Genomic DNA, 27500 nt, shown 5'->3' on the forward strand with positions numbered 1-27500 from the left:
TATCATGAAAGTGACAAACTGGTGACCAGATACTGACTTGATGTAGAAACTGTTTTGACCACAGCTGCTGATGAAGTCGTAGGATTTGTCCAGAGGCTCCTCGTTCAGGTAACTGGAGCTGTAGCTGGTCTCAGGGACCACCAGCACGTAGTCCTGCAGACACACAACATGTGACACACAACATGTGAAAGATCCGATCAGCAGCAAACAAAGACAAATACACAACAACTGTTTCAGTTGTCTCTGCACCAGTCGTCTTGATGCTGAATGAAAGTGTAGCAGAGAGAAGCAGGAGCACGAACCAGCCACAGGGTCTTTCCTTCAGGGATCTGCACGGTGATGAAGACCTCGTGGTCCGTCACGTCCAGGATGATCTGGTTCTCTGAGATCAGGACGTTCCTGCAGCCGTACGCGTGGGGACAGAAGGACGCGTTGGCCTGGCCTGAAGAGACAGGTCAACTTTATTTAGACGTTTGCTTTGTTTGACATTTCCTGAATTTCTTTTGCTCCAGATTTGTCTTTATCTCAAAGATCTTTAAACTTTTGTCATGTGTTTGTAGTTTTTGATTCACAGATTCATTCTCAGGACTTCTCGTGGACTCTGTCCCTGTGTGAGGTCACCTGTCCAGATCCGTCCCCGTTGATGTAGACCTGCACAGGATAGGTCGGGTGAGCGGCTGGTGATAGTGGAGGATGAAGACGTAACGTCCAGCGCGTGGACACGAGTCGAGAACACCGCGGCATTCTGGAGGAGCAGATCAAGACAAGTGGGAAATATCCAGGATAGAGAGGAGAGAGAATGAATGAGAAATATCCATAATTGTCTTTTTCAGCATTTGACTCAATTATTTTCAGTCTGGTGTTTAAGGGGCGTGGTTAATTAGCCACGCCCTAGTGGCTCGTTTAGCTCGTTCAGCCTCAATAATCTGATTGATTTAGGATCAAATTAATAAAAGGAATAACTCTGCACTCCGGCACTCGGTACCTGCAGAGAGTCCAGTCGGACGTGGTCGCTGCTGTCCACTCCGTGAGGAGGTCTGTCTCCTCCGGTCCAGGCCGGCTCGTCGCTCTGGTAGAGCGGCAGAGGAGGAGGAGCGGCGGCGGGCGAGGCCAGGACGGGCTCCTGCACGGAGGAGCTCTGTCCGTCCTTCAGCACCAGGGAGTCCGATGGCGTCTGGAAGCGTGAGGGGACGCAGGAGGAGCTGAGGCCAGAGCAGAGGGAGACCAGGAGTCAGAGATTTGATCCATGTTTTAATAAAGTCCAAACAGAGGGCGGGGGGGGGGGGGCTGTACCTGTCTGGTGAGAACTGCCCGTTGGTGCTGATGCAGTGAATCTTTGGGTCAACGAGCTCCATGGTGAACTGAGCTTTTAGGCACCAGGACGATCTTGTGCTGCAGGAGACACATGAGGTCCATCAACTCTAATTCAACAATAATCAATTAAATCAATACATTTAGTTATTCATCAAGAATTAGAGATTCTAAAATGAGACGTGGTTGCATTGGATTTCACGTCACTGTAAACAAAACTAAATAAAGCTTTTATCACGTACAGACACATGCACATGATAATCTTACGTTATGTGATGTAATATTATGTGGCTGCTCTCTAGAATCGTCATCTTATCGAGGTATATGAATTTAAAAATATGGTTCTTTAAACAGCTATATGAGCATTATCAACAATAAAGTGAGTTTAATGTATCAACAAATCTACATTATTGTAAATTTCATGGTGAAAAACAGACGTATTTTATTCTCTCAGTCTGAGAACACGTTTGAAGTGAGATCATCATCATCATGTGACCGTCGGGAGAGATCATGTGACCTGTGTCTCACCAGGAAGAAGCTGGCCCGGTCAGAGATGAGCTGGACCTCAGCATCCGTGGGAAGAGAGAAGACGGCCACTCGGTCCTGAGCATCGATGGCAACCACTCGACACAGGAAGCTGCACACAGACACACACATACACACACACACTGATTAAGACATGTTGACAGTCACAGTGAACTGGGAACCAGCTGAGTCCACACAAACCACAGACTCAGTAGAATCACTCCCACACACATGGTTATTACTTGTGTTATTTTTATTAAACCTATGGAATAAGCCTGTTGGGTCCTGACTCTAATCTAAAGTTACATGATAAATATATTTATGATATTTGATTATGTGAAGAACCAGTCTGTGTCAGACCTGGTGGAGGACCCTGAGGAGGTACCTGAACTTGCAGTGCAGCAGGGTGACACTGTGCTGCTGGGCTCTGGTCCCCGGTGCGTTCACCACCACGGTCACAGTCTGAGGAAGTTCTTCTTCACTGGAATACTCCACCAGCAGGACGTGGGCCCCCGGAGCCGGGAGGCGGCCCCGCAGCTCCACGCTGATCTGCAGCACAAAGCAAACACACACTCATTACACCTCTGCTCGGGTTGCATCAACCCTAACCCTCATCAACGTCCCGGTCACCCGCTCTCACATCATAGCCACTGCACACCGCCATGTCCGGGTGGCGAGGGGTCACCCGCTCAGTCGGGCAGGGGCGGGGCAGGTGGTTATCATTACGGCAGCTGGCCTCGGTACCGGAGATGGACGGGAAGGAGTCCAGGGAGAGATACCTGTACTGGAGACAGCTGGAGGGACAGAGAGGGAGACAGACAGGGAGAGAGAGACAGGGAGACAGACAGGGAGAGAGAGAGAGAGAGAGAGAGAGAGAGAGAAAGAGAGAGAGAGAGAGAGAGAGAGAGAGAGAGAGAGAGACAAGGAGAGAGACAGGGAGAGAGGGAGAGAGAGGGAGAGACAGGGAGAGAGGGAGAGAGAGGGAGACAGAGACAGAGAGACAGGGAGAGAGAGGGAGAGAGGGAGAGAAAGGGAGAGAGGGAGAGAGAGGGAGACAGAGAGACAGAGAGACAGGGAGAGAGAGAGAGAGACAGGGAGACAGAGACAGGCAGGGAGAGAGAGAGGGAGAGAGAGAGAGAGAGACAGAGACAGACAGGCAGGGAGAGAGAGAGAGAGAGAGACAGCAGGGAGACAGAAAGAGAGACAGGGAGACAGAGACAGACAGGGAGAGAGAGAGAGAGAGAGAGAGAGACAGGGAGAGAGAGGGAGAGACAGAGAGACAGACAGGCAGGGAGAGAGAGAGAGAGAGAGAGAGAGAGAGAGAGAGAGAGAGAGAGACAGGCAGGGAGAGAGAGAAAGAGAGACAGCAGGGAGGGAGACAGAAACAGATAGAGAGAGACAGGGAGAGAGGGAGGGAGACAGGGAGACAGACAGGGAGAGAGAGAGAGAGAGAGAGAGAGAGAGAGAGAGAGAGAGAGAGAGAGAGAGAGAGGCAGGTTAAAGTCACTGGTGTATTATTCAGAGTGTATCTATCTAAATAAAAGAGAATTATCCTGAAACAGTTTCTTAGATTAAAACTTGGTTCAGTCACACACAGACACACACACACACACACACACACACACACACACACACACACAAGTGAACATCGTGGGTCAAAGTTGATCAAAGTTAAACATGAGGCCTGATGTGGATTTGGTCGGGGGGGTAGTAAATGTTAAATCGACACATGAGTGTGTGTGTGTGTCCCTCCAGCAGCAGCTGAGCATCAACACACATGAAGTGTCTCTGTGTTGTGTGTTCTTACTTGTGGGCGGCGCCGTGGGCGGAGCTGTAGCTGCAGGGCTCTGTGACCTTGATCTGCAGGATGGGAGCTTCATAGTAGGCACTGGGCAGCAGGACCAAATAATCCTGAAGGTCAAACCGACACAAACACACACAGGTTCACTTCTGATTCCATCAACACAAAACATGACCAGGAATATACATGTGTGTGTGTGTGTGTGTGTGTGTGTGTGTGTGTGTGTGTGTGTGTGTGTGTGTGAGAGTGTGTGTGTGTGTGTGTGTGTGAGAGTGTGTCTGTGTGTGTGTGTGAGAGTGTGTGTGTGTGTGTCTGTGTGTGTCTGTGTGTGTGAGAGTCTCACCAGCAGGATGCCCTCGGCCTCTATCACCACAGTCCAGGTTCCCGGGTTCAGGACGAACGGTTCCACGAAGTTGTTCTGTGGGACGTTGAGGAACGAGGGTTCTGCACTCGGAGCGAAGACGATCTGCTTGGACTGTTCTGAACCTGCAAACACACACACACGTGTTCAGACTCACAACTGAGACACAATGAGACTGAGAAACACATGACAATCAGGCAACACAACAAATGAACAGCAGTCAAACTCTTTAAAAGACATTTCATTGAATAAACTAGACTCTTACAGGCTGACACAGAGACGAGGGATTCAACATTTCAGATACTGATGTGTCAGCTGTACTTAAATATATATATATATATTTAAGTTATATTAGTATATAAGAATAATCATTTTCATATGAGCGAACAAAAACACTGATTATCTGAGAAAGACTCATATCAGCAGATTATTGAGTCTTTACACTAAACTTAATACATTTATAATAACTACAATCAAACTGGATAGATCCACAGACAGGTCCAAGCTGTAGCTCTCCTGTGATTGGTCGGGACGTACCTCTGCGGTTCATCTGATAGGCTGTTATTTTACCACTGGAGGTGTCGCCCTCAGAGTTTAAATAGCGGAGGATGAAGCGAGTCAGATACACGTCGGCCTCGCTCACGTGAACCTGCAGCTTCACGGCCGTCTGCAGGGCGAGCGGGGGGGGCGAGGGGGGAGAGGGAGAAACCAGAGTGAGTCCTCCATCGTTAATTTGATCTGTGGCCCCGGAAGGTGAGAGGGGACGGGGCCGAGGGCCGAGGGACGAGGGACCGGAGACCAGAGACCAGAGACCAGATCAGAGGGCCGAGGGACCAGAGACCAGAGACCAGAGACCAGAGACCAGAGACCAGAGACCAGATCAGAGGGCCGAGGGACCAGAGACCAGAGCCCAGATCAGAGGGACCAGAGCCCAGAGACCAGAGACCAGAGACCAGAGCCCAGAGCCCAGAGACCAGAGACCAGATCAGAGGGCCGAGGGACCAGAGACCAGAGACCAGAGACCAGAGCCCAGAGCCCAGAGACCAGAGACCAGATCAGAGGGCCGAGGGACCAGAGACCAGAGACCAGAGCTGAGAGCCCAGAGCCCAGAGACCAGAGCCCAGATCAGAGGGACCAGAGACCAGAGACCAGAGACCAGAGCCGCCACCCACAGTCGTTCAAACCCGCCACCGCCATCAGAATAAGTCCCTGATGTCATGTGCTTGTGAAATAATGTAGTTGTACATCACCTTTGTGTGTGAACACAGTTTGTAACTGGAGAAATATATTGTGCATATGAAAATTATTTTTGAAATACTTTGTATGCATATAAAAAAGTTAAAAATTCATGTGTAAAAGAAGTTTTGTAGCTGTAAAAGTATGGCCCCTGAATATTATAATACTTTATATTTAAATACTTTATATTTGTACATAGTACACACTGAACATTAAAAACCTTATTTTACACACACACACACAAACGTTGATGTACATTAGAACAATATTTCACAAGCATTAATCATGAGTGAACCTAATTGGATCCTACAGAGCCCCCCCCCCCCCGTCTGAGGAAGAGAAGATGGAAGAGGTGGAGGAGAGAATGTTCCTCTTCCTTATGACCCTGGGGTTAGTGATGAAGATGAGGAAGAGGAGGAGCAGCACTCACAGTTACCACAGCGGTAGTTCCATCCGTCCTCTATCACCGACACCCGGCCCCGGACACCAGCCCCCCCCCGGCTGGCGTACCGCAGCACCACGTGGAAGAGGTCTGGAGAGCCCACCACCACCTGCACCAACACCTTGGACTGACGAGGGGCCAGCCAGCAAGGCAGCAGGAGGAAGAGGAGGAGGGAAGACGGGAGGTGGAGACGGCAAAGGAGGGGGGGAAGAGATTGAAGAAGAGGAGGTGTGAGGTATTCAGTAATCAAGAGAAGAAGAAGGGAGGAAACATACAAGGAGACGAGTGAAGGAAGGAGGAGAGTCGAGGAAACACAGGAAGAGAAACAGAACAAAATAAAAGAGCTTAGCACCATCACCTCCATCACCTTCATCATCTTCATCACATCCATCACCTTCATCACATCCATCACCTCCATCACCTTCATCACCTTCATCACATCCATCACCTTCATCACATCCATCACCTCCATCATCTTCATCATCTTCATCATCTTCATCACATCCATCACCTTCATCACATCCATCACCTTCATCACATCCATCACATCCATCACCTTCATCACCTTCATCATCTTCATCATCTTCATCACATCCATCACCTTCATCACATCCATCACATCCATCATCTTCATCATCTTCATCACATCCATCACCTCCATCACCTTCATCACCTTCATCACATCCATCACCTTCATCACATCCATCACCTCCATCATCTTCATCATCTTCATCATCTTCATCACATCCATCACCTTCATCACATCCATCACCTTCATCACATCCATCACATCCATCACCTTCATCACCTTCATCATCTTCATCACATCCATCACCTTCATCATCTTCATCATCTTCATCACATCCATCACATCCATCACCTTCATCATCTTTATCACATCCATCACCTTCATCACCTTCATCAGCTTCATCACATCCATCACCTTCATCATCTTCATCATCTTCATCACATCCATCACATCCATCACCTCCATTACCTTCATCATCTTCATCATCTTCATCACATCCATCACCTTCATCACCTCCATCACCTTCATCATCTTCATCATCTTCATCATCTTCATCACATCCATCACCTTCATCACATCCATCACCTTCATCACATCCATCACCTTCATCATCTTCATCACCTTCATCACATTAATCACCTTCATCATCTTCATCACATCCATCACCTTCATCACATCCATCACCTTCATCACATCCATCACCTTCATCATCTTCATCACATCCATCACCTTCATCACATCCATCACCTTCATCATCTTCATCATCTTCATCACATCCATCACCTTCATCACATCCATCACCTTCATCATCTTCATCACCTTCATCACATCCATCACCTTCATCATCTTCATCACATCCATCACCTTCATCACATCCATCACCTTCATCACATCCATCACCTTCATCATCTTCATCATCTTCATCACATTAATCACCTTCATCATCTTCATCACATCCATCACCTTCATCATCTTCATCACATCCATCACCTTCATCACATCCATCACCTTCATCACATCCATCACCTTCATCACATCCATCACCTTCATCATCTTCATCACATCCATCACCTTCATCACATCCATCACATCCATCACCTTCATCATCTTCATCATCTTCATCACATCCATCACCTCCATCACCTTCATCAACTTCATCAACTTCATCACATCCATCACCTCCATCACCTTCATCATCTTCATCATCTTCATCACATCCATCACATCCATCACCTTCATCACCTTCATCATCTTCATCATCTTCATCACATCCATCACCTCCATCACCTTCATCATCTTCATCAACTTCATCACATCCATCACATCCGTCACCTTCATCACCTTCATCACATCCATCACCTCCATCACCTTCATCATCTTCATCATCTTCATCACATCCATCACCTTCATCACATCCATCACCTTCATCACATCCATCACATCCATCACATCCATCACCTCCATCACCTTCATCATCTTCATCACCTTCATCACATCCATCACCTTCATCACATCCATCACATCCATCACCTTCATCATCTTCATCATATCCATCACATCCATCACATCCATCACATCCATCACCTTCATCATCTTCATCATCTTCATCACATCCATCACATCCATCACCTTCATCACCTTCACCATCATCACATCCATCACATCCATCACCTTCATCACCATCACCTTCATCACATCCATCACAAAGAAACGTGATTCTACCAAAGAGAAACATCTTGTCAACGTGCAGCCGAGCAGCGAGGAGTCGAGTTCATGCGGGGGGGGGGGGGGGGAGCCACAGTCACAGAAGTAAACACATCACAGAAATCTGCACATTTTAACATGAAGTGATGAAGACGAGTTCCTACCTGGATCGGTGTCATCTGAGCGTAGCCTCTCCAGCTGAAGCCCTTGAACTCCAGAGGGTTGTAGCCGAATCGCACCGGCCGGCCGTCCAGCGTGGTGCCCTCCTCGATCTCGAACCTCAGGTGGTGCAGGTCGGGGAAGTAGTGATCAGGACGAGGTCTGAGGGCAGAGGAACATCAACGTGAGGAACATCCATGTGAGGAACATCAACGTGAGGAACATCAACGTGAGGAACATCAACGTGAGGAACATCAACTTGAGGAGCATCAACGTGATGAACATCAACGTGAGGAACATCCACGTGAGGAACATCAACGTGATGAACATCAACGTGAGGAACATCAACGTGAGGAACATCCACGTGAGGAACATCAACGTGATGAACATCAACGTGAGGAACCTCAACGTGAGGAACATCAACGTGAGGAACATCCATGTGAGGAACATCAACGTGAGGAACATCAACGTGAGGAACATCAACGTGAGGAACATCCACGTGAGGAACATCCACGTGAGGAACATCAACGTGAGGAACATCAACATGAGGAACATCAACGTGAGGAACATCCATGTGAGGAACATCAACGTGAGGAACATCAACGTGAGGAACATCAACGTGAGGAACATCAACTTGAGGAGCATCAACGTGATGAACATCAACGTGAGGAACATCCACGTGAGGAACATCAACGTGATGAACATCAACGTGAGGAACATCAACGTGAGGAACATCCACGTGAGGAACATCAACGTGATGAACATCAACGTGAGGAACCTCAACGTGAGGAACATCAACGTGAGGAACATCAACGTGAGGAACATCAACGTGAGGAACATCAACGTGATGAACATCAACGTGATGAACATCAACGTGAGGAACATCAACGTGAGGAACATCAACGTGAGGAACATCAACGTGATGAACATCAACGTGATGAACATCAACGTGAGGAACATCAACGTGAGGAACATCAACGTGAGGAACATCAACGTGAGGAACATCAACGTGAGGAACATCAACGTGAGGAACATCAACAAGAGGAACATCAACGTGAGGAACATCAACGTGAGGAACATCCACGTGAGGAACATCAACGTGATGAACATCAACGTGAGGAACCTCAACGTGAGGAACATCAACGTGAGGAACATCAACGTGAGGAACATCAACGTGAGGAACATCAACGTGATGAACATCAACGTGATGAACATCAACGTGAGGAACATCAACGTGAGGAACATCAACGTGAGGAACATCAACGTGATGAACATCAACGTGAGGAACATCAACGTGAGGAACATCAACGTGAGGAACATCAACCTGAGGAACATCAACGTGATGAACATCAACGTGAGGAACATCAACGTGAGGAACATCAACGTGAGGAACATCCACGTGAGGAACATCAACGTGAGGAACATCCACGTGATGAACATCAACGTGAGGAACATCCACGTGAGGAACATCAACGTGAGGAACATCAACAAGAGGAACATCAACAAGAGGAACATCAACAAGAGGAACATCAACGTGAGGAACATCAACGTGAGGAACATCAACGTGATGAACATCAACGTGAGGAACATCCACGTGAGGAACATCAACAAGAGGAACATCAACGTGAGGAACATCAACGTGAGGAACATCAACGTGATGAACATCAACGTGAGGAACATCAACGTGATGAACATCAACGTGAGGAACATCAACAAGAGGAACATCAACGTGAGGAACATCAACGTGAGGAACATCAACGTGAGGAACATCAACAAGAGGAACATCAACGTGAGGAACATCAACGTGAGGAACATCAACTTGAGGAACATCAACGTGAGGAACATCAACGTGAGGAACATCCACGTGAGGAACATCAACAAGAGGAACATCAACGTGAGGAACATCAACGTGAGGAACATCAACGTGAGGAACATCCACGTGAGGAACATCAACGTGAGGAACATCAACAAGAGGAACATCAACGTGAGGAACATCAACGTGAGGAACATCAACGTGAGGAACATCAACGTGAGGAACATCAACGTGAGGAACATCAACAAGAGGAACATCAACGTGAGGAACATCAACGTGAGGAACATCAACGTGAGGAACATCAACGTGAGGAACATCAACGTGAGGAACATCAACGTGAGGAACATCAACGTGAGGAACATCAACGTGAGGAACATCAATGTGAGGAACATCCACGTGAGGAACATCCACGTGAGGAACATCCACGTGAGGAACATCCACGTGAGGAACATCAACGTGAGGAACATCCACGTGAGGAACATCAACGTGAGGAACATCAACATGAGGAACATCAACGTGAGGAACATCAACGTGAGGAACATCAACGTGAGGAACATCAACGTGAGGAACATCCACGTGAGGAACATCAACGTGAGGAACATCAACGTGAGGAACATCAACGTGAGGAACATCCACGTGAGGAACATCAACGTGAGGAACATCAACGTGAGGAACATCCACGTGAGGAACATCAACGTGAGGAACATCAACGTGAGGAACATCAACGTGAGGAACATCAACGTGAGGAACATCAACGTGAGGAACATCAACTTGAGGAACATCAACATGAGCTGAGAAGAACATCAGATCTTCTCAGTGAGCTGCTGCTGGACTCACAGGTTGCACTTGGCTCCCTCCACGTTGGGTCGGCAGCGACAGCGCCCGTTCCTCTCTCCACACGACTGACCTGCTGCCCCCCCGATGTCGCACTGGCATCCTAACACACACAGAGGAGGTGAACACGGGGTTAACCACCACGAGGGAGCAGCCACCAGCTCCTGCTCCCAGAGGAGAACTGGTCTTCTGGTTTGCTCAGATGAACCCACCCTGGCAGCCGAAGTAGCTCTTCTCCTGCAGGTTGTAGAAGCCGTCCTTGCAGGTGGAGCAGGTCCCACTGCAGGCGTTGGGTTTACAGTGACACTGACCGGTTTCCTGTCACACACCAGAACAGACACACACAGGAAACCTCAGACTCACACACTGAGACAACAACATCACACACATGAACCCAAACTGACCCTGAGTCACTTTAACCTCAGATTCCTAAATTCCTGATTATTGTCGTGATAACTTCATCACAACTTTTTCATATTCATTCATATTCAATAGAAACATGTCAGAACACAAACACACAATGAACTCACCTGTGCACACTCTGCCACTCCACTCAGGGTCCCTGCAGTGTGACACTCACAGTCTGCAGGACGAAGCACACACACATTAGTTCATCTGCAGTGAGTGTGTGTATGTGTGTGTGTGTCTCTGTGTGTGTGTCTGTGTGTGTGTCTGTGTGTGTGTGGAGTGTATCTTACTGGTGCATCCGTCAGCAGAGTTGTAGGACAGGCTCCAGTACAGAGGTTTGCACTGGTCGCAGGCTGGACCCTCCACATTGTGACGACACTCACACTGACCCTGAGGAAAACACACAAGTTGATTAATGCTGCGAAAAAACACAACTGACAGAAAACAACAGACATTTTGAATTTTTAAAGTTTATCTTTATTTCTGTATGAAACAGGAAGTCAGGGGGAAATCAAACCTGAAGAAATCATGTAATCAAAATGTCAATGAAGGTTTGATCAGTTTCCATTCAGGCGTCTTTATGAAACGTTGAACCACAGCTTCCATCACAGCTCTTTGGTTTGTGCTCCTCATGGTTTATGGATTCAATTTGATTTGTGAAATAATCAAAAGACAAAAGAAGAAACTCACGACCGGAGGCTGCACCACGTTCTGCACGGAGCCGGCAGGATGACACGTCCCAGCTTCAAGAACATCACACACCAAAATCAATACCACAATTATTATGATTCAAATAAACTAAGTTTGATTCAAGTGTGTGTCTGTGTGGGTCTGTGTGTGTGTGTGTGTGTGTGTGTGTGTGTGTGTGTGTGTGTGTGTGTGTGTGTGTGGGTCTGTGTGTGTGTGTGTGTGTGGTTACCCTGGCAGTTGGGGAAGCCGTAGGCTCCGTGTGCACAGCTGTCACACCTCAGTCCGTGCACGTTGGACAGACACACACACTGACCCGTCACCTGGTCACAGCTGGTGTAACGAGAGCCCTCTGCAGAGCACTGACAGGCTGCAGCACAGACACAGGGGGACATGTTGCTTCAGGACGCGGGGACAGGAGGACAGGAGGACAGGTGGACAGGTGGACAGGAGGACAGGTGGACAGGTGGACAGGAGGACAGGTGGACAGGAGGACAGGAGGACAGGTGGACAGGTGGACAGGTGGACAGGAGGACAGGAGGACAGGAGGACAGGTGGACAGGAGGACAGGTGGACAGGAGGACAGGTGGACAGGTGGACAGGTGGACAGGAGGACAGGTGGACAGGTGGACAGGAGGACAGGAGGACAGGAGGACAGGTGGACAGGAGGACAGGTGGACAGGAGGACAGCAGGAGGACAGGAGGACAGGTGGACAGGAGGACAGGAGGACAGGAGGACAGGAGGACAGGTGGACAGGAGGACAGGTGGACAGGTGGACAGGTGGACAGGAGGACAGGTGGACAGGAGGACACAGGGACACGGAGACAGAGGAGGACAGGAGGACAGGAGGACAGGAGGACAGGTGGACAGGTGGACAGGAGGACAGGTGGACAGGTGGACAGGAGGACAGGAGGACAGGAGGACAGGTGGACAGGAGGACAGGAGGACAGGTGGACAGGAGGACAGGTGGACAGGTGGACAGGTGGACAGGTGGACAGGAGGACAGGTGGACAGGAGGACAGGAGGACAGGTGGACAGGAGGACAGGTGGACAGGTGGACAGGAGGACAGGTGGACAGGAGGACAGGAGGACAGGTGGACAGGTGGACAGGTGGACAGGAGGACAGGAGGACAGGTGGACAGGTGGACAGGAGGACAGGAGGACAAGTGGACAGGTGGACAGGTGGACAGGTGGACAGGAGGACAGGAGGACAGGTGGACAGGAGGACAGGTGGACAGGAGGACACGGAGACAGAGGAGGACAGGAGGACAGGAGGACAGGAGGACAGGAGGACAGGTGGACAGGAGGACAGGAGGACAGGAGGACAGGTGGACAGGAGGACAGGTGGACAGGAGGACAGGAGGACAGGAGGACAGGAGGACACAGGGACACAGGGACACGGAGACAGATGAGGACTTACAGGTGCATGTTGGGAAACCGTAGAATCCAGGAGCACACTGCTGGCAGGCGGCGCCGCTGAACTCGGGTCGACAGTGACAGTGACCGGAGGAGGTGCAGCCGGCGTCCAGGGAGGTGCGGGGGTCACAGGTGCATTCTGGGAAAACGAGAGGCGAGACGTCGTCACAAAGTAAAATGAATAAAGTTCAATAAACTGTGTAATTGAGTAAATATTCTTATTCACAGCTTGTCAGTGTAAAATGTTCAGATCACAGGAAACTCAGTAAAGAACCTGGAGGTTGTTTTAAGATTTTCATGAATTTCAAGATTTGAATAAAATCTCCTTTTGGGGGGGGGGGGGGGGGGGCATTTTGGGCATCATACGCGTGCAGCTGTGACACCAGATGTGGCCACTCCGCCATCACCCCCCTCCCAGTCCAGTGAGACTCCTGCTCATGAGCTGCTGAAGGTTTTAAAGAATCATAAAGATTTAACGAGGCAGTTTAACACTTCATCAGCAGGCGGCTGAGGTCCAGTGTGACCGTGTGTGAGTCCAGATGTGTGAGTCCAGATGTGTGTGTGTGTGTGTGTGGTTGTGTGTGTGTGTGCACCTTGACAGTTGGGGTAGGAGTGGAATCCAGATCTGCACTGTTCACATCGAGGTCCCTGAAACTCTGGTTTACACAAACAGTGACCGGACGCATCACAGCCGTCAGGGAGAGAGCCGACCGGGCTGCAGCCACACACTGCAGGGGGGGGGGGGAGAGAGAGGGGGGAGAGGGAGAGAGAGGGAGGGGGGGGGGGGAGAGAGAGAGAGAGAGGGGGGGGGGGGGGGAGAGAGAGAGGGGGGGAGAGAGAAAGAGAGAGAATAATATTATCTTGTTATTTCTAGGCTGTATCTTATCTTTTGTAAAGCACTAACTTTGTCATATTGTTTAAACAAGTGTTGTGTAAATCATTCTTCAGTTGTTGTTGTTGTTGTTGTTGTTGTTGTTTACGTTGGCAGAGCGGGTAGTGGAAGTATCCTGGTGCACACTGGTCGCACTGGTTCCCCTCGAAACCACTCCGACACACACCGTGACCCGTCACCAAGTCACATGACCCCTCCAGACAGCCGTGACCTGAACACTGACAGGCTGAACACACACACACACACACACACACACACACACACAGACAAACACACAAACAGACACACACCAGTAAATAAATCAGTGTTTATCAGCATCAGGGACGGACTGGGGGTGTCAACATGGAACTATTTATACACTTGTTTGTGGAATGTTGTTTATGCAGGAGTGTGTGTGTGTGTGTGTGTGTGTGTGTGTGTGTGTGTGTGTGTGTGTTACTACTGGGTGGCAGGCGAACAGGATAAACAAACAGATAAATGAAGTGCCTGGAATTTCTGCCTGTTATTGTATTTGTATTTTTTGTTTGTGTGTGAGTTTGTGTGTGTGTGTGTGTGTGTGTGTGTGTGTGTGTGTGAGTCAAACAACTCGTAACACTCAACCACTGAAACAGCTGTAAACTCCAGTTTGGTGATTTGAACAAACTCCTCTTATGATTTAAATTCCTCGAGTAACATTTAATATAAAGTCATTTTATATATATTAACAGATCTAATGTGATTGGAGCATCACAGTCATCAGTCAACCAATCAAAACGCACGTGCACGTGTCCGACTCTCACCCTGACAGTTGAGTCCATGGAACCCCGGAGCGCACGTGTCACAGTGGTCACCGGTGAACCCGGGTTTGCAGACGCAGGTTCGAGTCCGGGGGTCGGGCCGGCAGGAGTTGTCCACGGTGCCGGCGGCGCTGCACTCACAGTCTGCACAACAACACAACAACACAACAACCAGGAGGAGGAGTCAGTCACCAGGAGAGAGACAAAGTGAGTTCTGTGCACATCGTGTGTTGTGTTGTTATCTTTTTAATTCCTTTGTGTTTATTTTATTACTGATGTTTATATTCCCACTATCCCCTTATCTTATCTTAGGTCTTTTACTTTGTAGTTTACTGCACTTAATTAACACTTAACGATGATGTCACAGGATAATCCCACAGGTTGTTGCCATGTTTTATCTGATCAGGTCACATGACCCTATCGAGGCTCTTACTGATGATCTCTCCGGCTGGTTTGGCTTCACCGTTGTTGTTGTTGTTGTTGGGATACGTGGGCGCGGCTGGTGGAGAGAGAGAGTCACGTTAGCAGGAATTCATTCACCAGGTGTTTCTTTAACTTTCTTTAACAGCAGCTGGTTGGAGGAGTTTCTCTCCCGGTGACTCACGGTAGCAGTCGGGGAAGTTCAGGAAGCCGGCGGCGCAGGAGTCACAGTTCTCTCCTCGGAAGTTCGGTTTGCAGAAGCAGCGACCGGTCAGATCCTCACAGGTTCCGTCTGTGAACTCCGAGCGACAGTCACAGGCTGCAGGAGGTGAGGAGGAGGAGGAGGTGAAGAGGAGGAGGAGACACAGTCAAACACATGTCCACGTCCACGGGACTGAGAGGATCTGACAGGGACTCACGTGAGCAGGCCAGGGGGGAGTCCATGGTGTGGTCAGCTGACCTGTAGTAGGTGGGGGTGCAGCGCTCACAGTTCACGCCGGTGGTGTGATGCTGCACAGAAACAGTTCAGTTCAGTGTTTAATGGATCAACTTTCTCAACGTGAGTGAAATGAGAACAACTCTGCAACATAACTCCAACCCAGACCCAGACCCAGACCCAGGCCCAGGTCCAGACCCAGACCCAGACCCAGACCCAGGTCCCGGTCCCGGTCCAAACCCAGACCCAGACCCAGACCCAGACCCAGACCCAGACCCAGCAGTGCTGCCCCCTGAGCAGGAACCTTTGTGGGCTACAGGTTCTTCTCAGAACTCAGTGAAGACCTTGTTCTCTGCATGGAAAAGAACAAACGCCTCCAGAGACTCCTGGTTATCAGGGAAGGTGTAGTCACCTGACAGTTGAGGCAGACTCCGCCCCCTCGGTGGTGTCCATGCACGTCCACGCTGCCTCTCCTCTGGTCGACCTCCGGGTCGTAGACACAGTCGAACGAGTGACGGTGACAGTTACAGGCTGAGAACAAAACACCAAGCAAGTGAGGATTGAGACACAGACAGCAGCTATAACACAAGATAGAATTAAATATGAAAAGACAAAGACGACAGAGGGACATTCAGCTGAGGGACATTCAGCTGAGGGACATTCAGCTGAGGGACAGGAGAGACAGGAACCTGGAGGATAACAGGAAACTCAAATCAGAGAGAAATCAACTCTGTCTGATGTGACACATGTAGATCATGTGAGGTCACGTCCGCTGCTCTAACCCTAATCCCACATCACACACAGAGGATCACATTCAGCAAACTGATCCACCAGTGGAACCAGTGAAACCAGAGAGTCTGTAATTAACACAACCTCACACGTGTTGAGGGGATTTTCACCACAAAGACTCAGGGTCTGTGGACTTCCTGTGGGAACGATGGTGAGCAGTGTTTTAGAGCGTGTTGATTAAAAGAGGAGCGGGGGGGGCACCGAGCTGACAACCAGTTTGATGTAGGACCCCCCCCCCCCCCCCAGGTCCTTTTAACTGAGGCCCCAGAGTCTCATCAGTTTATTGTTGAGTTAAAACCTATTTTTTGTTCTTTATTAATAAACTGAACATGTCACCTGTAGGTTTGAATTTAAATATGAATAAGAATGACTCGTCTGTCCTGCCACAGCGCCCCCTGGAGGTCGGCACTATGCATCAGGACCTGCGTGAACAGTGAATTCCACCTCCCACCTGTAGGGGGAGCCAGAGTGTAGCTGAGACAGTCTGTCACTGTGTTGCTTTAACGTTAATGAGACATATTGTGTTTTATTGGTCCCAGTTTGTGTCCCAGTCTCTTCCAGTAGCATCTGGTTTCTCTCTGTACGAACATATCTTCTACTTTTACAACCTCCCACTAACACATCACCATAAACTCTGTGTTCTCTGTAACCGCTGGTCTGAGAGCAGCTGTCTGACGCCACAGGATCAACTCCAGAGCTGAGTCGGGAATCACTCCCTGATCACTTTATAGTCCCTTTGTACAACCAAGCAATATATCCCATCATGCATTGCTCCCCTGGCCGAGCGACGAGAGGAGAGAGGGTCTGAGCTGTCAAACGTAAACAACTTTATTTCTACATTTAAAGAGGATCATTCAATATGTCATAAATTAAAAGTATTAATGTAAAATAAACATTTTCCACCAGCTGACGTTGTTTGTTTCTGATGAGCTCCCTGGTTCTCTATAAGGAAGACACTCAGTGGTAAAGTAATGACACAGCCCAGTGTCACTGATCATATGAATAAAGGTCGAGAATTAAACTTCATAACCTTCACGTCTCTCTTCAGTTAATCTGAGACCGGAGCCGGAGAGCTGCAGGATCAGGACACGTGCACAGATCCCAGAGCAGCCGTCACTCTTCACACAGAGTCACTGAAAACCTGATAAGAGTCTTTCCTGCTTATCTGCTGCTCAGCGCCCGGGAGGTGCCGGCTGAATAAACCAGCGCTCCTACTCCTGCCGCTCTGACAGAGCCGGGTGGGTTCCTCAGACCTGAACCACGAGGCAGCTTCTCTTTTTATTGGAATGAAACATTGATGTGTAGAGAGCAGTGAGTCAGACCCAGGATCAGCAGACCAGGTCCAGACAGAGGCAGCTCCGCCCCCACACACTTTACATCTGTCTTATTATTGTGTTTCTATCTTAATCTTAGTCTTAGTGAACAGAACTCCCCCCCCCCCCATCGTGTCTGTAGCTGCAGCTGAAGTGTGTGTAGTTGGTTTTCACGTTGACCTCTGACCCCTCGGCTTCTGTGTTCTCATGTTGTTAAATAAATCTGCAGCTTTGATATCACATGACAATCACATGTGGATATAAACCAGTGTGATGAAAACCAGTTCCACAGAGTCGCCGAGAAATCACAGAACTTTCAGGACACGATAATCCAATAACACAATGTGTGAGCACGAGGAGTTGTGTAGACAAAAAGCAAAGAGTGAAAATACTTATGTGTATTTTTATAAAAAAAAAAAACTGAATCAAAATGTAACAGCAGCTTTGTTTCTCTTCATCCACATTCCTCTGCAGGGATCAGTGCTTTAACCCTGTGTGTGTGTGTGTGTGTGTGTGTGTGTGTGTGTGTGTGTGTGTGTGTGTGTGTGTGTGTGTGTGTGTGTGCACTCACGTTCACACTCGTTGGCGCTGTAGGTCGTGGCTGGTTTCCACGGTAGCTGGCTGTACCCGGGGCAACACTGGCCACAAGACACACCACAGGTGTTGTGTTGACAGTCGCACAGTAACCTGTAAACAACAATTACACAATGAGAAATCACACTACACACACACACACACACACACCCCGTGAAGTGTATCCGTCTCAGACAGTTGTGTTTTGGGTAAAACATCATGTGAACTTTTCCCCAAAGTTCAAATTCCTCTTATCCTGATGGTGTCAGAAAGAAAGAAAGACAGACAGAAAGACAGACACACAGACAGAGAGACAGACAGACAGACAGAGAGACAGACAGACAGACACACAGACAGACAGACAGACAGAGAGACAGACAGACAGACACACAGACAGACAGACAGAGAGACAGACACACAGAGAGACAGGCAGAAAGACAGACAGAGAGACAGACAGACAGACAGACAGACACACAGACAGAGAGACAGACAGACAGACAGACAGACAGACCCGTGAGAGAGAGAAGTGAACAGAGGTGTAAATAGACTCCCTAACAAAGAAAGAGTTAATCTTCTCCTTCATCACTGACTGCTTCTCCCTGAGTTTAATGGGATTAGTGAGTAAACCTGCAGAGTTCGGCCAAAACACAGCGGGAGACAAGAGACAACCTGATGGAGGCTGGTGTCTCTGAGTCGTCCTCACCCGTCCACCAGAGACAAACACTGAGTCACAAGAGACAGATGAGATTCTCTGACTCTCCTTTGACTCCTTCAACCAAACTAGTGTCTGAGTAAATGTCAGCTGCTGAAACCTGAAGGACAGAAACACTGATCTGGATCCTGGAGGTCGCGGGGACGCACTTTGTCCTCTGAAGGACGGAGACAGCACGAGTTCCTTCTCGATTCAAGACACAAGATGGCGCTGGACACAACTCTGTGGGTTGACTTTCTGTAACTGGTACAGATAAGCACCAGGATGAAAAGAGAAACGTCCATGAAACTGTCTACGTACTTCCATGTGTCCACTAGAGGGCAGCGACCTGCTCCTGTCCTCCACTGTCCCTTTGCTACCGTCCAACTCACATATGGTTCTGGTCCAATCCCCTCCCAGCTGCTCTGCACTAACCAGGTGAGGTGACATCGTTCAGACGTCTGTAGTTTCTAACTCTTCAAAAAGTTCAACCATGTCGAGTCCTTCGGTCATTTTGCTTATTGTCTGCACTGCCCCCTAACAGCCTCCAGAGGTACTGCTCCGTCTCATCTGTTCATCTGTTTCCATGAGCTTTCAGAAGATGAGCACAAAAAGAAAGAGAAACGACAGAAGCTTCTGTCTGTTCCTGTCTGTTCCCGTCTGTTTCTGTCTGTTCCTGTCTGTTCCCGTCTGTTTCTGTCTGTTCCTGTCTGTTCCTGTCTGTCGAGCATCAATCAACCTGAAAACACCACGTTTTCAAACTGAAATGGCTCCAGAGGCGTTTTTTAAAGTGACTTGTTGGTGTGGACGTGACCTCAATCATCTGAGGTCATGTGGCTGACTGCACGGCTGTGTGTGTGTTTTGTGTGTGTGTGTGTGTGTGTTTGTGTGTGTGTGTGCGTTTCTTTGTTCTGGACCGTGCTGATAACACGTCTGTGAATTGTGTTTTAAAAGGTTGATTGTGTTCCAGCTTTCAACTTTTTTCACTATCACATCCATTCATTCACTGAATCACTCTCTCTCACACACACACACACACACACACACACACACACACACACACACACACACACACACACACACACACACACACACACACACACACACACACACACACACACACACACACACACACACACACACACACACACACACACACACACACTCCCTCGTGCATCCTCTCACTCTCTGGCTCCGTCCTTCTTTCCTTCCCTCGGCTGCACTGAAGCATTTGAGGAAACAAACTTTCAATGGAGCGTTTCCAACCAGATTCACTGTTTCCTGTTTGAACTATGATCCGTGGAGCTGCAGCTTCCTGACCAATCAACACTCAGTGAGAGCTCCTCTGAATTTCAGTTTCACATGCACCTAAAATCCAAAGTTGCACACAAACACACACACAGAATTATTTTCAGATCTCAGTTTTAAGAGGTGAATGTGTGTTTGAAGGACGTCTCCTTGTGGACGTGGGATCTGCTCTGACTCTGGACACAGACACCACAGTAACTCTCGTCTGTGTCTGTAGTCGGTCTGTGGTTGTTCCTGACTAGCGCCGGGCCTCATGCACGCTGTCAGGTGATGTTTAGATAAAACCTCCCGTCCTCCGGGTGTTTGATGGCTGTTTGTAATATCTCTGCAGTTACAGTCTGAAGACGTGTGTGTACTTTAACGTCAGCTCGCGTGTGTTCGCTCACACGCTCCCCCCCCCACCCCCCCAGATGTCATTTCCAACATACAAACCTTCTCTGTTATGAATATGATCTGATTTGAAAACACTGAAATGATATAAATCCTTCTTTCCTCAGGACAGATTCCCACAGTGAGCAGAGAACAATCTGCGTAACACAACTTTAAACTGATTCTACACAAACATCTTCCACAACCACAATCTGTGAAATTCCATCAGGTGTAAACGACCCTGAGGTATTTTAACGACTGTGACTGTGTGGTTCAGGTTTCATGAGCTGTGATTGAATGTGTCTCCTCAGTGTGAGAGCAGGTCCACGTTCACACTGTGTTTACTCTGCCAGGGAAATGAATGGTGCTTGAACAGAGTCGAACCAAACACACATGAATCAGGATCAGATCTGGTTTCACTCTGAAACCAGCTGACACACAATATACATGTAAATAATAAGGTCAGCTGACAAGAAGGTGTCGAGGATCAATGTACTAATAAAGTTTTCATGTAGGAAATCAAACACAGACTGAATGAGGAGAATGTTCAGACTCCATCGATGTGTCAGGATCAGAGCCCAGAGAGCAGGGGCCACATCTGGCTGAACAATTAGCCCAGCTGGTGTGTGTGTGTGTGTGTGTGTGTGTGTGTGTGTGTGTGTGTGTGTGTGTGTGTGTGTGTGTGTGTGTGTCACTGAGGTGTTGGAACAATAACTAAAGAGAAGGAGGAAGGACCCGTAGAGTCGGAGCCGAGCTGAGGGAGCCCTTCAGGAAACCGAGTCTCACTGTTTCACTTTCATTTCATTTTCAGAATCACAACTTATCGTTTCCAGCCTCGGCTCTTTAACCTTCTTAAGTTATAACACAAATTAAACTCATCAAACTACAGACGAGTCTCATTCAAACTGTTTCTCACCTCCACTGAGTCTGAGCTTGTAACTTGTGACTCATGCAGATATTTCACTTATAAAACTCTGATTAACCTCAATGGAAGAAGTCATTAGTCAGAGCTGGATCCTTCCAAACGATTTAAACTCTCAACACGTCTCTGCCTGGAAACTGGAATTCAAACAGTTCTACTTGTGAGGATTTAAACGTGTGGTTCAGGTATTTTAAACATTCAGAGAGTTATAGTTTCTGGTTTAACTCTTAAACTACCCACGTCACTTGACTCGTGAGATTAGTGTTATATATGTTATATGATATGTGTATTCATGTAATATATACAGTATAGAGTTGCTGTTCCGTGCATCAGGCCTGCAGGTGTCTGATTGATGGGAACTGGGGACGAGGAATTTCAAATGAGTCCCTCCTGGTCTCATCAGAGCTGCTCAGCCTGGTTCGTGTCAGAGAGAAGGAATGTGGAGCTGGACTCAGATCTGTCACATCCACCCTGGACTGTGGTGGACGTGGTTAAACACAGCAGGTGTGTTGTAGCAGCTCAGCTGACAGGAGGTCTGCTCCACTGAGGTCATCACGACCGAGAGAAACTCATCACACGCCTGAAAACACGGACTCTGGGTTTCTAACTTCTGTCTGTTTTCTGAGAGGCCAAAGTGAAAACACGTCAAACCTCCTCTCTCACAACACTAAAGAAAGAACCAACTTTCTGGATCCTCACCAGAAGGTAATGAGTTCTTCTCTGTCACAAGTCAAGTCCAGTTCCTGATCCGGCTCACAATCCAGCAGACAGAGGTGAAAACATAACCACCTTCCTCCCCAAAGCTACAGCAGCAAGGCCTGATGGGTAATGCAGTTCTCTTCAGACCTTGACCTATTAGAAATTAAGTTAAGTGACAAACGTTTAGACGATGGAGGAACTGATCCTTCTCCTCCAACGTGAGACATGAGATCAACTCCCTGACTCACATCTGAAAACAGTTGAGCTGTCAATCAAACACAGTTACAACGTCCTGCAGGATGTCGGGGGTCACGGGGTCACGCCTCCTGGGTCACGCCTCCAACAGCCAATCAGCCTCCGCTGTACATCACACCTCCGTCTACATCCCTCGTTCACTCCCAAAGTCCCAGATCACACGTGTGCAGCAACACGGTCTGTGTGTGTGTGTGTGTGTGTGTGTGTGTGTGTGTGTGTGTGTGTGTGTGTGTGTGTTGTGTGTGAGACATTGTGGATTTGAGAGAGTAATGACGTTTATTGTCAAGTTTTAACTGAAACCTCCAGGTACTGCAGCTACACACACTCTCTCTCTCTCTCTCTCTCTCTCTCTCAGACACACACACAAACTCACACACACACAGATTCTCTCACACATACACACACACCTGCTTATGTACCCATACAATCCACATATAGGACAGTCACAGACACACACACATATAATTAAAATAATCACACACTGCTCACTTCCACTCTTCATGAGAGACCTACACTTATCTGGAAGTTCTTTCTCACACACAGACACACACACACACACACAGACACACACATTTATAGAAGTTACATTAGAAACACCTCCCCCTGTTTCTTTCCTCCTCTGTCTGACACCAGCGTCTCGTTTTTCTTCCTTTCTCTTTGTCTGTGTTTAAATCAATTGTCCTCATGTTACTCTGCTCCCACAGGTTTGTCCCTCGTTCAGGTTTGTCCCCTGATTCCATGTCTTTGTTTCTCAGCAGACTCGTGTGTTGGACTGAATCCTGGATCCTCTCTGCAGGTACAGTGTGTTGTGGTGGAAGAGGCAGACGGCCACAGCCAAGAATAACCCAACCGCAAATAACAAGGATCCCAGCTCCAGGATAGGAATTTATAATGTGTGTGTTTGTGTGTGTGTGTGTGTGTGTGTGTGTGTGTGTGTGTGTGTGTGTGTGTGTGTGGATAGGCCTACTAATAACATAAATCATCTTTATCAGTTTAACGAGATCTGCTCTCATTATGACTCACTGCCTCACACACACACACAAATCAAGTCAAAACACAGTCAGTTAGCCACAAGTTTATGAATCATAACAGTAAAGTCTGATTCAGTGACTCTGTGTGTGTGTTTGTGTGTCTGTTTGTGTGTCTGTGTGTCTGTCTGTGTGTGTGTGTGTGTGTGTGTGTGTGTGTGTGTGTGTGTGTGTGTGTCTTGTGGAGGTCACCTACCTGTAGGGGTCACTGGGGTCCTGAGCGTTGCAGGACTCTGCGTGTCCGTTACACACACAGCGTCCTCCGATGCTGATGTCCTTGATGCTGTAGTAATACTGAACAACAACACATCCACATTTGCATAATTTTAGTTGAGGGATTATTTGACATTTTTGGAAACATAATAACTTCACATGAGAAGATTGATTCCACTTTCTTGCCTTTAGAGTAAATATGAACATGGAGACATGAAAGACTGGAAACCAGGAAACCAGTCATACGAGATCATTATCATATCAGTGATCATTAATCAATTTGATGATAATGATCAATGATCATTATCATATCAGTGATCATTAATCAATTTGATGATAATGATCAATGATCATTATCATATCACTGATCATTAATCAACTTGTGGCTTCTTGTAAAACACAGATGATGATTCTCTTACATCTGGTTATAAAGATTAAAATCTTGATGCTCAGATAAACACAGTAAATGTCATAATGCACCAAAGTATTAGAATCAGAATCTCTAAACACTCTTCTACATTAACGTGTTGTTTCTTTATTTCCTAATTATGTATTAGTTATGTATGTGGTGTCTAATGCTAAGCTAAGCTAAGCTCTTCCTGTTTCCAGCTCTGACACCAGCCCAGGGTCAGTCCTCAGATTCGAGTCTTAGCAGAAAAGGAATGAATGAATTTCTACAAACTTTCTGTTTAAGTAAAAAGATCTGATGATGTGAAATCAGATCTTCAACTCGATTCATTCACAAAACATGAGTTTGTTTGTTTCATTTCTCCAGTTGTAAAAGTTGTGTTCTTTGTTTTTAGATGAAATCAGGAGTAACCAATTTCCAATATCTCAAATAATGAATATAAATCCAGGAAATAAAAAACACATCAATAAAAAACGTGCAAATGATATAATAAAATAGAGTAAGCTGCAGTGCTCATGGTCTGAGGTGTCCCTCACCCTGCGGGTCACGGTGGGGTCACGGAGAGCTTTGCCCATCAGGTGACCCAGCAGCGTGTTGGTTCTCAGGAAGCGCAGCCGGATGTTGGTGGCCTTGGTGAACTCCCTCAGCACCGGGGAGTAGGAGAAGTTCATGGCGCCGGGACGGCCGTTCACCAAGGACACCACGACCTGAGGAGAGGGGGACGTTATCAGGGGACAGATGTGGAATGAGACACAGGACGACACAAACACACACAAACACACACAAACACACACACAATGAGGAATCCCACTCACCTCTCCGTTTTCCAGCGGGACGATCCGCGAGTACTCGGTGGTGCAGACGATGTCGTCATCATTGCTGATTCTCTCGATGGTTCTCTGTCCGAAACGTTCGATACAGTCTCTCTTAGAGGCTGTGCACACACACACAGACACACACAGACACACACACACACAGACAGACACACACACACACACACACACACACACAGAGAGAGAGAAAAGGTTCTAATTAGTTAACCACAGAACGTGAAAGGTGAAAACATCTTCTGCTGTGAAACTGTTTAATGATGCGTCTCTGAGTCATAATTAGAGGACGTCTGTAATTTGTTGAGGTCTGTGATCTGTTGAGGTCTGTGATCTGTTGAGGTCTGTGATTGGTGGAGATCCAACTTTCTTCTTTAAATACACGTCGGCTCCAACACACAATCATCAGCTGCTACTTCACACACTCTTTGTCGCTCTACACACAAGCTGTTGAAAACACAACTCTGATTCCAAAAACAACTCATTCAACAATCTACTTCTATTCAATGAAAACTTTATGTTTTTTAACTCACATATCACAGAATAACAGGGAGTTAATGGTGTCTAGGATTATCACCAGTGCAGTCTCACTCACATGAGGTCACTGTGACCTTTGACCTTCTCATTCCCTGAAGTCCAACATGAGAAATCATGTTCAAGAGCCAGAAACATGTTTCCACTTTTTCTGGGAGTCTCAGAGACCATTTGATTCTCTTGAGTCGTTAAGAAAACACGACGAGACAAGAAGAGTCACTGTGACCTTTGACCTTCCAAATCTAATCAGCTGATCCGTGCACTGAAGTTAACATTTGTACAAATTCTGAGGTGATTCCCTCGAGTTGTTCTTGAGAAATCGTGTTCACAAGAATGGGACCAGAGGCCGACATGAAACTTAACGCCTCCGGCCACCGGGTGGCGCCGGCGAGGAGACAAGTAAGACATCAGGACGTCCTCGATGTGAGAAGATAAGGGACCGGATGAGAAGACTTTAACTTTATGTTATACAAGTTCCTGTGTGATTGTGTGTGTGTGTGTGTGTGTGTGTGTGTGTGTGTGTGTGTGTGTGTGTGTCTGTGTGTGTGTGTCTGTGTGTGTGTGTGTGTGTGTGTGTGTGTGTGTGTGTGCTTGCAGTCTGAAAACAAGCTGTGTCGGCTTGAGAGCGACACACACACACACACACACACACACACACACACACACTCAGATGTTCTTCAAGCTGAGACCTGTTGATGGAGCATGCCTGGAATCTCCCTGCAGCCCACCTGGATTGACAGCTGCCACATTCAATCAGAGGGCAGCTCTATGATGTAATGATGTCCCGCCTCTGACCTGGCCAACAAACCAAGCAGCCAATCAGGCGGCTTCCCCCGGGGCGGCTGTTTCTCTCTGAGATGAGAGGGGGAATCAGACTGAGCCCTGGGGGAGGGGGGGGGGGGGTGATGCAGCTATGCTGATGGAATCTGACCTGGTGACCTCTGGAGTGTGTGTGTACAGTACAGGTACATGCACATGTATGTGCTTCTACTTACAGGCAAAGTACTGCCAGGGCTTGTAGGTCTGACCGAAGTCCACGGACCGCTCCAGAACCCAGAGGTCCGGCCGGGGGGAGTTGGCGAACTTGATCAGCACGTAGGCCACGTGGTAGAGCTGCAGGGAACATGAAGAAGAAGAAACAGCTTATTAAAAATCATCTTTACCTCGGTAGAGCTCAGAACTCCTCCAGCCTCCAACAGTTCACATGAAGATCCAGTTTTTATTCAACAGGAAATCAGAGAATCTCTCCTGACCCACAATGCATCTCTCCACCAGGTTCGGTGGTGAAGGTAAAACTTGAACCTCTCTGAAGAGTTTCTGACCGTTTCTGGGATTTAATGTGAATTTGAGAAAACACAAAAAAAACTAGAAGAAAAGTAAACTAAAGGATAAAGAGAGAAAGGAAAAGAAAGGAATTGGTTTGGGACAAGAAAAGGAAATTGAGGGGATGGAGGGAATTGAAAGAGGAAAAGAAAACAGAAAAGAAAGGAAATCAAATCATCTGCGTTCGAGGTGAAAACGGAAACGCGAGCCGTCGGTTTCTAATGAACCGATGGACCTGAGCAGCTGAGGCCTGAACCCGATCCTCTCTGATCCGTCCGGTCACGAGTCCGAGGAGCTCCTGAACCTGATGAGACACAGCTGCTCCTGCATCACATCATCGTCTCTCTCACTTCTCTCTCGCTTGTCATCCCTCGTTCATTTCCTGAAAGATGTGGAACTGGTTACAGACGGATGACAAGCTGCTCTCAAGGGCCGAGGGGGGGGGGGGGGAGAACAGCTCTTCTGTTTTAAAACTGCAGCTAAAACACAACTCACT

At 47.9% G+C, this 27500-nt stretch overlaps 1 protein-coding gene across 1 annotated transcript; it reads right to left on the reverse strand.

The window, feature by feature from the left end:
* Positions 1 to 2476: 2476 nt before the first annotated feature.
* Positions 2477 to 26794, reverse strand: LOC128441957 (laminin subunit alpha-5; the record flags this gene model as incomplete). The annotated part of the gene is given in 24 exon segments (XM_053424090.1): positions 2477 to 2630; positions 3644 to 3747; positions 3981 to 4123; positions 5665 to 5803; positions 8074 to 8230; positions 10719 to 10818; positions 10928 to 11033; positions 11246 to 11298; positions 11414 to 11513; positions 11814 to 11866; positions 12043 to 12180; positions 13232 to 13366; positions 13821 to 13955; positions 14208 to 14345; positions 14899 to 15039; positions 15329 to 15394; positions 15500 to 15634; positions 15735 to 15825; positions 16164 to 16282; positions 18425 to 18540; positions 23895 to 23992; positions 24857 to 25027; positions 25136 to 25254; positions 26677 to 26794. Coding segments are annotated over 24 exon segments (2829 nt in total), but the record flags the coding sequence as incomplete, so codon positions are not given.
* Between the last annotated feature and the right edge of the window lie 706 nt (positions 26795 to 27500).

The sequence above is a fragment of the Pleuronectes platessa genome, chromosome 6, assembly GCF_947347685.1.
Source record: "Pleuronectes platessa chromosome 6, fPlePla1.1, whole genome shotgun sequence".
Taxonomy (NCBI): domain Eukaryota; kingdom Metazoa; phylum Chordata; class Actinopteri; order Pleuronectiformes; family Pleuronectidae; genus Pleuronectes; species Pleuronectes platessa.